At 37.6% G+C, this 15,114-nt stretch overlaps 1 protein-coding gene across 1 annotated transcript in view; it reads right to left on the bottom strand.

The window, feature by feature from the left end:
- The window catches only part of Pten (phosphatase and tensin homolog), a gene marked incomplete at its 5' end in the record, with an annotated part of 70,676 nt that overhangs the window by 17,902 nt on the left and 37,660 nt on the right, over positions 1–15,114 (bottom strand). Inside the window, 2 exons of the mRNA XM_021657475.2 lie at positions 8,048–8,286; positions 10,006–10,049. Coding sequence (XP_021513150.2) covers positions 8,048–8,286; positions 10,006–10,049 — 283 coding nt within the window. The remainder of the gene's footprint in view (positions 1–8,047; positions 8,287–10,005; positions 10,050–15,114) is intronic.

The following is a 15,114-nucleotide window of genomic DNA, read 5'->3' as shown; positions in this document are numbered from 1 at the left end:
TTTTTTTAAAGAAGTAATTTTGTAATTGAGGAAACTTTCCTAGTGATCTGGTAAAGATTTTTCATGTCTACACTTATAAATAATATGTTTCAACCTAAAAATATTCACTTGAAGAGGGAGATCTACATTTCTCAGTGATCACAATAAATCACAAGGCAGTAATTCAATAAAGAGCGTGGCTCTTATAGTTTGGCTATTATTACTATGACAAGACCAACAGTAGTTACTGTAGCTACTTTCCAACCTTAAAAATATATTTCTATTATTCCCACAACACTAAAGGAATATATTATCACATATTTTCTTTTTAAGACAGGGTCTTATTATGTATCCCAGGCTGGCCTCAAAGTGGTTATCCTATTGCTTCAACTTCCAAATAGCGGAGACTACAGGCCTTTGTAACACCATAAGCCAACCATGATAACCTCAATTTTCCCTCTGGGGGAGGGCTGGCTTCTTCATGCTGCAGTATCTGAAGATAATGTTGAACTCCTGATGCTCCTGTATCTTCCTTCCAAGTGCTGGGATTACCCAAGGGTACCACGGCCAGCCTTGTTCCCTCTAGTAAGAAAACAGTCTGACTCCATCTGGTATCTTGCTCGAATCCATTACGTAGACCTAAATGAATCTGACTCGGGGGCTCTGAAGACAGGAATGCTTTGTGATTTGAATGAAGTCATAACTTCTTTTATTTCAGTGCTTCCCATCTTTGAAGAATCTCTGAGGTTTAGATTATATAATGTTTCAGTTCTATGATGTATAACTAACACTTGATCTACAGAATCTGCAGCAAAGGTGAAGCAGATCATTTCTAGCCATCACACTTTCCTTACCTGCATTTTTCTTTCAGAAACTATCATTCTCTTTGTGGTTTGGAAGTGATGGGCCTATTCTTCGATTCAGATACATGACCACAGCAGAGGATTCCACTCCCTAGCAAAAACTTTTGGTTCAAAAAGAGGAACATGCTTTAAACAAGGGAAATCAGAACCTGTATCGGGAACTTTCACTAAAATTGGTGTTTTCTTCCCATTGCAGTTAGTCAGAATGCAAGCATGAAGCTACTCGGACCACAGCTTACAAAGATCTTACCTGAAATAAACATAGGCAAGAGAGGAAAAAGGAAGAGAGTAGAAAGAAGAGATTCCTGACACCTGTTGAGCATTTAGATCCAGACCTAAGCTTTTAGGTTACACTAGGCAATAAATGTCTCCTTCTCTTTAACCTTGCTTTGAGTTGTGTTTCTCTGACCTAAAACTGGAAAACTCACACATTCAAATTAGCTGTTTTTCTTTTTTGGGCATTAGTTTCTATTTTTGGAATAAAAAAAAATATGAATGAATGAATGAATGAATGAAAAATTTAGTAGAACTTAGTATAGCAAGGAGAATAGAGTTCATAATTAGGAAGCACGGTTTTGAGCATGACAAAGAGAAACTGACTTAGGACAGTGTGATCCTTGCAGATGTGCTCCACATTAAGTAACCGCTTAAACCTTTCAAAGCATTACTCTGTGCCATTACTATGGACTGGATAATAGGCTTCTTATGGTCCCTCCATAGTTAAAATTAAGAATATAAGCAAAACAATACAGGCAATTCTAGTAAAATTAATACCATACACAACTATAAAACTGATTTAAGAACTATTCATCTCCAGTAGCTTACAATTACAATCACAAAGTACAAATCCATAAACACAAATGACAAGAATTTGGCAAACATGTAACTAGAGGGGGATTCTTAACTAACATACAAAATGTTAGGTATTATTATGGCGTTTTCAAGTGAAATTCCACTGTGTATACTGCCACGTGTTTTAAGAATGAAATCACTCTGAGTAATCAATTGTATTAATTATAAGACACTTCTCAGGAGGAATTTGTCCGTTGCATTAAAACAGCTTTACCATACTCAGCTAAGGTTGCTGTGATGAAGACAAGTTAAAATACATCCATCACTTTGCCATCACTCTGACCATCACACAAATGAGTGATGCTTTGTAGGGTTTGTATTTGGTCATGAGATTGCCACACAGAGGCTTCACTGCACTTCCTCCTGATTCACCTCCCTCCCGAGCCCGCACAGCTCCTTTTCTGCATTTACATCACTACACCACCTTCCTGTGAGATCCCTTCCTCCCCTAAAGGTTTCCTTTCTAGTTTGATGGTACGCACACCTCCAACCTAGGTTGTTCCTATGAGAGAAAACAGCTTTTCTGATCAGGTTTGTTTTACTTAAAATAATGACTTCCAGTTCCATCTTTTCTAATAAATGCCAGGATTTCATTTTTGAAAGTTTTAAGAAAATTAAATTGCAAAAATTGTAAGGAAATGCACAGCATTATATTTACAAGACCAGAAATCACGCTCTATTCCCCAAACTCGGGCGGGGGGGCAGTTATTAAACATTATTATTTGTAAAAAAAAGGTATAAAAACGAGGAGCCTTTCAAAAACCATCAGCAATATCAAACCTTTCAGGAGAACCTAAAAAGAGGTAATATCCTCAAACAGTTTCAAAGTACCTTTTTCAGGTCAGAATTTGTAAGCTTGATAATATACAAAGAAATACAAGAACATGGAAGGAGACTGATTTGTACTGTAAACGCTGTTATGAACTGTATAATTCTGATCACAACAGTTCATTTTTTCTGGCCCTTTAAATCCTCTATAAAGAAGCATTCCTGGGGCAGGAATATCTTAAGGCTTTTGTCTGTATTTGACTTTCTTATGTTATTGTACCTTAAAATGCAAATGCACACATTTATTAAAAAAACAGCTTTCTCAACAGCATCTGTTCATAAATTCTTTCTTGTTTTTAAATAATCAGAAGGATAAAGGTAGGAAGCATGTTAGGACTCTCCTTTAGATCTGTATAAAATTTACCCAAAACATTGTCAGAGTAGATTAAGTATGCATCAACCAACACAGTAAATCCTACTGATGTGGCTGTGGGATGCTAACTTACTTAAGGAATCTCAGCATAATGCAATAGCTAAACATCAGATGTACCAGCTATGTCTCTCACAGTGTGAACTGTTCTGCACCTTCTATCTACATTAGTCTAGTATCTCTACTTGGGAGAAATGGCAAGAAAAAAAGAGAGTGCTCCCCAGCGCAGTTCTATGGAGTACACAGGTTTATCACATTTTACCAAATGACACCAGAGGCTTCAAATTTCACAAATACTTCCTAGTTATCTTTTCACTGGGGTCCTACTTTTGTAACACTGCCCAAGGCTTCTTGTCGTTTCCACAAATACCCCCTCCTTCCGTCTAGTTGAAAACAGGCTGCAATGACTAGAGTGTCTCTGCAATGGCACATTAATGTGTGGCCTCAATTTCTGACATGGGCTTCCTGTGTCTCACTGAGCCTCCTGCACCTACCCTGGACTGGAAACACACGGGAAAGTTCAAGTACTCTTGAATTTTACTCTTATCCTTCAACAAGAGACAGACTACCCCAAGCAGTTTTGATATCCCAACATCTTACCATCTGCAACACACAGCTGAAAAGTCTGCAGAGGTAAAGGATGAGTGACAGCAGAGCTTAGAGAAGCCCAGACCGTTTCAAAACCATTATTTGTCCCAAGTGAAAATCCTTGACTAAACTAGCCAAATGAACAAAACAAAACAAAAAGGTCATGTAGTGACATGATGAAGGCAAGTAACCATCTCAAACAGTAAATTAACAGCCGAGGATGTAGATGACAGTAGACTGTGTGAAAAAAGGAAAAAAGTCAAATATCCGAGACTCAATGCAGGAGAGATGGCTGAGACAGTCACAAGACCTTGGTCAAATAATCTCACCCACGTCTCCAAAAATGACATTGTTCTCTAAAACTATGAGGCAGACCATGAAAGTGTCAGAAGGACCATTTGTTAGCATTTGAATTTTTAGTGTAATTAGTGCAAGTTTCCATCAAACACATGCACACCAATAAAAAAACAAATGAATAAATAACTGGCAAATAATTTAGGGTCCTTTTTGAAAATGTTTTCAAACTGCTGATATTTCCCTGCCCCCTTCCATCTCCCAAGTTCCACCACCAAAATAAATGCACTAATAATTTTTTGTTTGTTTTTTGAGACAGGGTTTCTCTGTGGTGGTGTGGATATGAACAAGTTTTTGTTTTAATACCAGGTGTGGGATGTGGGACTGATCCAGACTGTCCACAGAAGTAAACTATCTGCCTCATGTGGGCTCTGAGAGGAGCTCTTTGCCAGCTGCAGATAGTTTAAATCTGAGGACTCTGGAGAAAGAATAAATGCCAGAGCCATGAGAGTGTGGAGTAGCTCTGAGAAAGAATAAGGTTGTTGCTGCTTCCTCCCTGCAGCTCCCGGCTGCTGTTGATGCAGTGAGACAAGTAGTTGGAGATCTCCTGAAACGAGGATAGGACTGGCTCCGAGGATAGGACTGGCTCCAAGGAACCCAACGACCCTGACCAGGAGGAAGCAGCTAAGAGAACTGCACCCCCCCTTACACTAACCCTTTCTCTCTCCTACCAGGTATTAGGATGTTGGAAGGGATTGCGGTGGAGTAGAGAGAAAGAGATTTATCTAAGAAATGTAAATAAGAGTTTTTAAAAACTACAACAACAGTGTATAGCATTGGCTATCCTGGACTGGCTTGTAGGTGTGTGCCACCGTGCCTGGCTCCTTTTTTTTTTTTTTTTTTTTTTAATTTTGTGTGCCTTGGTGTTTGGCCTGCAAGTATGTCTGTTATGTATGTATGTATGTATGTGAGAGTGTCAGATCTTGGAGTTGCAGACAATTGTGAGCTGCCATGTGGGTACTGGGAACTGAACTCGGGTCCTCTGGAAGAGCATTCAGTGCTCATAACCACTGAGCCATCTCTTCAGCCACAGTAAATAAAAAATTTAAATCCCCTTAAAGAAAGAGAAATTATACCTGGTACTAGAAACCAAGCCGACTATCTAGGGCTAGGGATGCCATGGATTTTGGAAAAGAACCTACAACTAATATACTAAATCAGCATAACCCATAACTAGATTCTAAATATTTATCTTTATATCAACAGATAAGTATAATCCTCACCCCTCATTAAGGAAACTTCTCTTTGCAGTAGGAGACCATTGCAGAAAACCACAATAGATCAAAACGCAGAGCTCTGGACCCCAGTCCCAACTGAGACATCTACAGCACCAATTCCTGCACCTATGGCTCAGGGATCATTGTAGAAGGGTTAAAAGAATTGTAAGAGGAAGTTTGCTGTGAGATAGTCTTCATGAGCTGAGCAAGGGTGACAATAGGCTTGCTATCGTGGAAGGGAGAAAGCTCACCAGGCCTCAACCCTAGATCTACTGGCAACTCCGTATGGAATGCTGAGAGGGAGGAGCATACCAACTGATTATCCAATACCAAACGGTAAGCCTGAAAACATATATCCACAGGCCTATATATATATATATATACACACACACACACACACACACACTCATGATGTGATTTTATTATAGTCTCAAAAAATTGTATTGAAAAATCTCAATGGAAAAAAGTTAAAAATGGCTAAGAAAAAAACCCTCTTGAAGAAACCTCCATACCCTGTAGGCATGTTTTACCCACAGCACCTCTGTTTTGCCTGCACTAGTGAAGGTAGAGGATGTCTCTGCCATGACCACTCCCTGCTGTACTGTGTAGCAAGACCACAGTAATCCTAAAGGAGCCTCATCTACTGCTGTAAAACGTTCTCCTACCGATGCACAAGTTTTAAATCATAGCCTGTGCAAGATTTGCCATGAAAAACCCACTGCTGTGGAAGACCAAATTCACGAAAGCCAATTGAGACTTTCCAATCAAGAGATTCTCAACAGACTCTGAAGAGACAGGAGGAACTACAAAGCTCTTCACTGCACACAGGTCCGCTAACAACCTGTTCACTAGATAAAACACTAACTCTGTCAAACAGCTTAACACTTGAATGTGAAAACTAAAATGGACCATAATCTTTTCCTGCCACACAGCTTGAAGGCAAAGAATCTAATACAAGAACTTATACAGTCTTGGAGATTTTAATCTGACACAGCCTACTTTAATTGGTCAAAAAAAAAAGGTGTATGCTCCTTATTTCTTTCATGAGTGAGATAAGAGTTTTCATAATTTATTTTCACCAAAACTAGAGTAAGAATAACACTAGATAGCAAGAATATATAATATAGACATATAATATAGAGTCAAACGACGCAAAATTTTGACTTTTTTTAAAGTTGTGTAACAGCAGCCCTCTCATAAATTTCACTACTGAGCAGAAGAAACCACTTAGATACTTGCTGCTCTCAAGAAATGGATACTGATTCACTCAAATAAAGAAAGGATCATTCATTCATTTGGGGGTTTGGTCTCCCCCCTTCCCAACTGAGACAGGATTTCTCTGTGTAGCCTTGGCTGGCCTCAATCTCAGAGATCTGCCTGCCTCTGCCTCTCTGAGTGCTGGGCTTACCGGCATGAACCACCGCACTCAGCAAATACTGATTTTTTTAAAATGGGGTGGGGAGAATGAGAAATTTTATAAAGTTCCTTTGCATTCTGTTTTGAAGTCGGAGTGTAAATAGAAGCGATAAACAAAAAAATTTAAATTATGTACATACCATGCACATGTTAAATGACAGAACATTTACACTATCAGATTCATGACTTTCTTTTACTGTATTAAAGATGTGATTTTATGAACTCACATCAGTTAACATTCCTTTGACATCTAGACAAACTCAAAAGAGTTACAAAGAGAGGGTTTGAAAATGGAAGATGAAAGAGAAGTACAGGACCCAGGACCATTGCAACCACAGAACTTAATATGGGAATGGTCACCTCTATTTATGGTCCAAAGCTGAGCTAGGCAAAATTAGGACTTAAAAAAAAAAAAGGAGAATGGAGTACAAGAGGATGAAGATGGGAGGGGAAGGAGACAAAAGAAAGGGAAGTAGAGAAGAGGGAAGGGAGGTGGGGCAAAAGGACAAATTTAATACTAGAATCAATTTTCACAACTGTCTTACTCCCTGGAGCAGCCATGTTCAATCTTTTGATATTGCAAAATGTTGTCACTTACAAAGTCCACACTCTAGGACCCTAAAATCCTACAACTGAATTACAAAAAGGCTGCAAAACAACTCAATGTTTAAGTAAGTTTGTGATCTTATGTTGGGCCACATTCATTAATTGTATTAAAAATTTTTCAACTTACTATCCAAAGATAGTATCCTCTTAAAAAGCATTACAAGAATTTGCTTTCGCTTTCAATTACAATGCAGACAAAACATTTCACTCATTTCAAGTCTTTAGTTTTCTGAATAACCAATGATTCTTTGAAAAGTTAACTATATTGATGAATACTCACATCAGAAAATGTTTTTATTTTACTATCTAAATACCATGCTTTACTAGGTGGTGGCATTCAAGTTGTCACCTAAATGCATTCTGTTTTCACGTATGCCTCTGAAATACCACTACAATTTATTAACATGTGTTTTTATTTAATTAAATCTTATAAAGATTTCCAGTATAGCTAATGGTTAAGTTTGCTAGTATTATTAAACGAACAGCAACATAAAGAGAAAAATTAACTGAGTTAATTACAAACTTTGGAAGTGTTGGGCAGTTCTGCAATTGTAGCACTTTAAAAAGCCAGCCCCAACATATGGGGAGATCCTATCTCAACAAACAAACAAAAAAATTTAAAAATAGATTATTATAGCTTATCTTTTAAATGGAAAGATAAAAAAAAATTCTGTTAGACAAGAAAAATAAAAGCTAGACACCAGCTAGACACCTAGATTGCACAGCATAGCAGCAAGAATTTCCCGTGTTCTCTGTACAGTTTAGGAAGACAGAAACGACAGGGGTGAAGAGTCTATTAAGTGGATATGACTGTGGTAATGACAATATAACATTTCTCAAAGCATCACACATGCACTTTAAGTAGATCAGGCTTTTATTTGGCAGTTACACCTTCATAAAGCAGGAGGGAGAAAACTCATTTCCAAATAAATTCTTGGGTCCACAAAGAAGAAAAGGAAAATAAATCAGCTTACCTTTTTGTCTCTGGTCCTTACTTCCCCATAAAAATCTAGGGCCTCTTGTGCCTTTAAAAATTTGCCCCGATGCAATAAATATGCACAAATCATTACACCAGTCCGTCCCTTTCCAGCTTTACAGTGAATTGCTGCAACATGATTGTCATCTTCACTTAGCCATTGGTCAAGGTCTTCACAAAAGGGTTTGATAAGTTCTAGCTGTGGTGGGTTATGATCTTCAAAAGGGTACTGTGCAACTGTTACAAAAAGATAACCTCAGTGTAAGAAAAAAAGATCTTCTAAAGTTTTAATTTAAAAATAGGATAACTTTAAAGTTGTTACATATAAACTTATTGGTGCTTTAAAAAGCTTAACTTTCAGGGAAATTTAATTTATTGCTTACTAACCTAATTTTTAAGAAAAAGTTTAACTAATTCTTTAATGTATTCATTAGACAAGGAAACAAGCATTGTGGTCCTCGCTCCATGAAGGAGGAGGAATCTGCTACATGAAGAGAACACACCACAGCACATCAGTACCCTGAATCCAAATGGGTGTCAGACAGGTCTCCTGTCTGGTAGTGACTTCTACCAGAAGACGCAATAGGAGACATCACCACACCATCACAAAATGTGCTCTGAACAAAGTATAGACTAGACAGACCTTTCTATCTCATAATAAAATTACCCAGTGACTTATTTTTTAAAATGGTCTCACAAATATTATAATTGCATATACTTGGCTTGAAATTAATTATTCACAAAAAGCATACAATTTTTGGTAAAATTTACCAAATTCAGTTTCAAATTTTCTTCACATTAAGAATCTAGTCTTTGTTCCTTGCCGTCAAGGTGTTGCTGTGTAGAAAGAGGGCTTCAGCTCTGCTGCGGTGGTTAGCTTACTACTATCTGTCTTGATTCTACCCTATTGAGATCCTTAAATCTTAACTCTAGGGATGTAACTCAGTTCAGAAAGCACTTGTTTAACAGACACTAAGCCTTGGTTTATCCCGGCACCACTCAGGATGTATCCATGTCTGTAAAGCCAGCACTTGTGAGGATCAGAAGTTCAAAGTAACCCTGGGGTGGAGACTGTCTTAAAAACTTAAAACAATAAAATAATCCTGACGATTAGAACTAAAGTTCTAATTATCCGCTACATTATTTAATGTGTGAAAACAATGACATAGCCTCAACCAAGTCATCATAAAATAGTACAAGAACAATCCATATGATCCTTTTTTGCAACAGGAACACTGGTAAATGGTGGCAAACTGCCATTACAGAGAGCCTGCAGGCCGGCTTTCACTTAATCATCTGCCTAACTGTGCTCCCAACCTCATTTCCCCAGAGGCAAACACAAAAACATTCAAGAGTCTGTTAAAACGTACATTTAAACCTAAGTGAGCTTCACCTGTAGCATGCTTCCTAGCGAGCAGTCGCCTAGTCTGTCTATCCCACAAGGACACACTCCCAGAGCACTGCTCTCACTTAGTCCTCAGTGCTCACAATTCTCAGAAGGCTGACATGCAGGTGGCTGCACGAAAACACAGCACTCACAACACTCCCCTTCAGATACCACTGCAGCCTCTGTGGGTTCTGGGGCAGAACCAGCACAGCTGCTCTACCCTTTCCCAGCTTTATGTCATTCTTCCATACAGAAAAGTAAAACTGGTTCTGCTTTCTTCCTGTAATTGTTTCCAATGACACCCTGCTCCAAAGAGTTATTAAGCCCTTCCTATCCTAGTTTAGTCTAGTGACCTCTCCTCATTCTCAATCTACTCTGCAATTTAGTTTTCCTTACACTTGATAGGTCTAATTGACCTAAAGAACAACTGTGAAATTAAATTGACTTTTCAAAACTGGCAAAGGCTATTCTTAAGATTTTTACGTCAATAATCTAGATAATTATCACTAAGCAATAAAAGACTATTGGTCTTATGTTACACAATACATTATGGTTGTATTTATACATACCTCTGCAGTTAAATTTGGCGGTGTCATAATGTCTTTCAGCACATCTACAAGAAAGTTTAAATGTGGCATAAAGTTACCTTCCACACTTGGAAGAAAGAGTATTAATATTACCAACATCTATTCACGCTACACCATCTGCTAAGTGTTTTTATAGTGTTTCACTATTTCGATTAATTTCAAGAATCCTGAAGTGGGCACAATTATCACTCTTATTTTATAATTAAGGAAATCAAAGCTTAATAAAATGTTAATGCATGCATGCAATTAGTGTACATATATTCGTTCACACAATTTGTGATACCAACATGCAACACTGCAAATGCAATTGCTCGGACCCTGTAGATTTCTTTAATGTTGTACATGCCTTTAGGATGTATTTTTTTATTTCACAAATACCTGTGACTAGCTACTTTCAATACTATCTTTACTTGACAGGTAATCACATACAATCTTAAACCATTATTTAAAATGTATATGTTAAAAACATGTGAAAACATAACAAAGAAAATGTAAAAGGCAACTGAATGATACTAATTTACTTAACACAATGTTTACTAAAAATTATAAACCAGACCTTTATCCCTTTATATACAAATGTCAATGTTTTCAATGTTCTCTCAAAGAGTACAAATTTTAATATCAGCTCACAAAAGAATAACTAAATAAAATAAAACAAATCAGAATAGTATAATGCTGACAGCATTATAAGACATACATATTATCTTTTCAATAACACTAATTGCTGCTATTATGCAACTGGCTTATTCAAAATTAACAGGCTATGAAACAAACACCAATGGGCTCAAGGGGGTATCCTACACATTACTGTGGTCAGCAGAAGCCTGACGACTCCAACTACTAGCAAACTCAAACATTCAAGAATGACTAAAGTAGCCAGGCTCAGTGGCACACACCTTCAATCCCAGCACTCAGGGAGGCACAAACAGGAGGATCCCTGTGAGTTCCAGGCCAGCCTGATCAACAAAACAAGTCCAGGACAGCCAAGGCTACACAAAGAAACGCTGTATTGAAAAACAAAAAAAACCAAACAACCAACCAACAAAACATTAGCCTTTGCTATACAGTGAATCTTAGGCCAGCATGGACTACATAACATAACCCTGCCCCCCCCACAAGAAATCACTGAAAATAAAAGTTAGTGTTTTAAGACAAATCAAGTTAGTTCCATTACTCTTTAGCACACATCCAAAATCTGCAAAGTTATAAATATATAATCTTAACTCTAGCAGAACCCAACCTGAGGCTGCTTCACCAACAACAGCGCAGCAGAAAGCCAGGTTACAGTACTACCTAATCCACCACACTGGTTATTGGGTAACACAAACACTGAACCAAGACTTCCCAACAGCTGCGGACCTGCACCATGCATCTGGAATCTGCACAGCTCCTCAACTTTAAACTTTCAAAACCAAACTCACATGAAGACTGAATGACAGCCCACTGGATTTCTAGCTGGTCAGACCAGAAGCAAATCAACTTTTATATTGGTGTATGCATGCACGCGCGCATGCGCACATACATACATACACACACACCAAGCCTTTTCCTTTTATATTATTTAATATACTGTTTTGTTAAGGAAAAAATTATTAGATAATGACATGCATTCTGGCTAAATAATCTCATGCGTGCTTACATAAAAATGAGATAGGAAGAAGAGAATTGACAAACACAAAAGAGCACATATTTCTTCCCCCTTTCCCTTCTGGGTTTTTCTGCGTCAGGATCTTATATACCCAAGGCTAGCTTTGAACTCCTCTTCCCTCCTCCCCCCACCTCCCAAGTGCTGTAATTCCATGCAGGGCAGCCAGGCTCTCTGTTCTTCTGAGACATGCAAAGAACTCATAGTGGAGCATAGACAAGGATTCATATAGACTCTCAGGAAATGAGATAAGAAACTGGACCCATGACAACTTAACAGAATACAAATGTTAGTTTCCTGCAAGTCAGTTGTCTCACTTTCTCAGGACCTCAAAATGCCTGGTAAGAGGTAGGGTCAGGGAGAGCATTTGCCTAGCACAGGTGAAGCAGGCTACACTCCATCGAAGAAAAAAAGAGGGGGAGGGGAGAGAAGAGGAGAGCTTACATGGAAAAAGACAGTGAACACTCTCAAAAGCTTGGTTTAATGAGCTCTACTTAAGATCACCATCAGAAAATGATTTTTGTGTATCAGTTAAGGTGTGGATATGGAAAGAAAAATAATGACAACTAAATATCTACAAGATCTACATACCTCAATATACTGTAAGGTTACAGTAACATCTGTTTTCATCATCACAATCATGTGACAGTTTATATCCCCACTGTATATATGAGAAAGCTAACATTTAAAAAGGCCTTTAGAAGCTTGCTCAGTCACACCATGAGCCTTGAACTTAGTCTCCTTGGTGACCAAAATCAACTATTATTGTTTCATTCAATATTATAGAAACACTCAAGTTTTAAACATAAAAGCAGTGACAAATTCTACTCAAAGCCAGCACTAACATGAGCAATATTTGTCACTGCAGACAGACCCAACAACTGATTTTGAAAAGGGAAAAAAAAAAAAAAAAAAGAAAAAAAGAAAAAAGGCAGTTCTTTACAGGTAAGTATGGGAACTCCAGAGGGTGCGGGGCATGCTGGGGCTGCTTCTGTAACAGCACTCAAGTGAAAGGGTTGGTAGGGTAAAGAAGAAAACCTCCACCTTATTTAAAATCTCTGGTATACATCCAAAATTCACATGGGAGTTGCTTTTAAAATCTTATGGCATGTTAGCAGTAAGTCACTCAACATAATAAAATGAAAGATAACAAATAACAATTAGGATTTAAATTTTTCTTTATAATTAAAACTCAAATGATATTTTTGTCCACATTTTAAATTGGCTTATATGAAAAGAAAAATGAAAGAGAGGTTTCCCAAAGTGCTAACAGAAAGTCAAGAGGGATTAAAACTAGTAAGAGAATTGTGCGGAAAACTGGGACTTGCCGAAAAACAGCATGGGGAGGAAGCACTCTTCTTTACAATGAAGCTATCTCTGTTTTACAAAGGAAATCTGAACAGATAAAAATAACACACTTAACACAGTTTGTCACGTATGTCAAATAGTCACTAAAATAAAATATAAAATTTTGTAGTCTCTGAACATGGAGAAACAAAAACTGAAAAATCTCATACAAAACTGATACAAACTAGTGTTGCCCTTTCTCAAAATAGAGAATGCCCAAGAAAACTTATAAACTAAGTGAGTATCAGAAAGCTTATGTTAGTTCTTCACCCATGCACAACACTGTTGCCATAATGGCTTCACAAACTACTTATGGGTATGTCCAGTGAAAACTACTCTAAGGTCTTCAAGTGTCCACATTTTCCAAGAAAAAAAAATACATACTACATATGATTCCTATCCAAAGACAGAAAGAAATAAAACAAAAACACCTGATGTTGCTAGTCTCAGCTTCCTAAAACCAGATAGGTAGGTAGTGGAAGGGGAGTTCCCAAGATTAAAACACTAAACTTTGTAGGTGTTGAAACTTTTGAAGTGACTAAAACCTGGAGAATTTAAAACAATGAATGAACAAACAAACAAACAGGACTGCTGGCATAAACGGTGGGTTATCTGTTCCCACACCTATGTGTCCTCGGCCCCCTCACTCAGCTCCCCTAGGCCTGATTTCCTATCTGTAAGATGAGAAGGCACTACTAAGTGATCTTTCAGGTCCTTCACCATTCTGAAAGCCTGCGTTCCAGGTGACAAGGGTAAGTTAGTATGCACTAAAGGTTATTCTCAACTAATAGTTCATTATATTGGCAATCAAATGCTAGAAACACGGAGTCATGCTCCTAGGCTATGACCCAATGCCACCTCTAACTATACTAAAATAGAACAAAGGAGATAGCATAAGCCTAATCCCTAAATTCTAGAAGCAGGAAGCCACTATACACAGGAATGAAAAGAATTTCCTCCCTGTTCTTTGGATATGTTAAACAGGCATAAAATTTCAACACAGGCAGAATGTGTCTTCTAATGTCTTTCTACTTCCCTATTGGGACTTGCTAAATCTAAAAATCCTGACAGTGTGAGTCCAAAATGATTCATTTAATGAATTCCAGCTTTCAACAGTTCTTGTCTTTTTTTTCAGTCAACTTCTGAATGCAGCTGCTCAAAACACAGTTTTGTAGTTCTCCTATGCACTGTTTATTATTATAACCCCACCTAAGCGGCACACACCACCACCTGCCCAAAATGACTTATCTGTCATATTTCAAATGCCATTATGCTACCAACCTCCTGACTTGCCATGGTCCATTCTCCCCAGTCTAATAGATAACCCCTATTGATTTTGATTAGTAGAAAAGCCATGAAAATATTTCAAAATCTTCAAATTTATGTTTGCAAAGAAAGATATATCATATATAACTGCAATCCTAAAATTAAAAGAAATAAAACAGAAACTCCTGTTAGTCTCACAGATATATAAGAGGCAGGGACAGAAGAAAGAAGGCTATCAGAAGTTAACCACAGCTCACACATTTATAAAACCTTCCTATGGGACCCAGCTACTATGTCTACTGTTCTGTTACTGTTCATGCCTATAAAACTTGGCGTAACTTTCACATTAAACTATATGCTACCTGCGGACTGGAATTATCCTTATGAGCACTTTATCGTCATGATTTCTCATGACTAAAGAAATGGCCCTAACTAAACAGCTGCATCTTTCTGAATCTGAAGTCAGAAAAACTAAGAGAAACAATATTGGTAACTACTACACATGAATACTTCTAAAGGCTTATCAAAACAGAAATATCATTAAAGACTGAAGGAAAAAAGCAGCATTTACTACTCTAACAAGGCACAGAACATCTTCCATCCTTCTAGGTAAAATTTCAAATGCCCACTGGAAGCAGAAGAGAATACTAGCTTATATTTGATAACGTCTACAGATAATGGTAATTGCTCATTGGTATTTAATGTATAAAATTGTCCTGCTGTACAAATCATAGATACAGGAAACGAAAGGACATAGCAGAAAAATAGTGATAATTTATATACCTTTTAAAATTAAAAAATACTCAGTATTTGAAGAAAATAAAAATGATCTT

Source organism: Meriones unguiculatus, chromosome 1, assembly GCF_030254825.1.
Source record: "Meriones unguiculatus strain TT.TT164.6M chromosome 1, Bangor_MerUng_6.1, whole genome shotgun sequence".
Taxonomy (NCBI): Eukaryota; Metazoa; Chordata; class Mammalia; order Rodentia; family Muridae; genus Meriones; species Meriones unguiculatus.
Note: the sequence above shows the minus strand (reverse complement) of the source record. Positions and strands in the feature narration are given on the sequence as shown.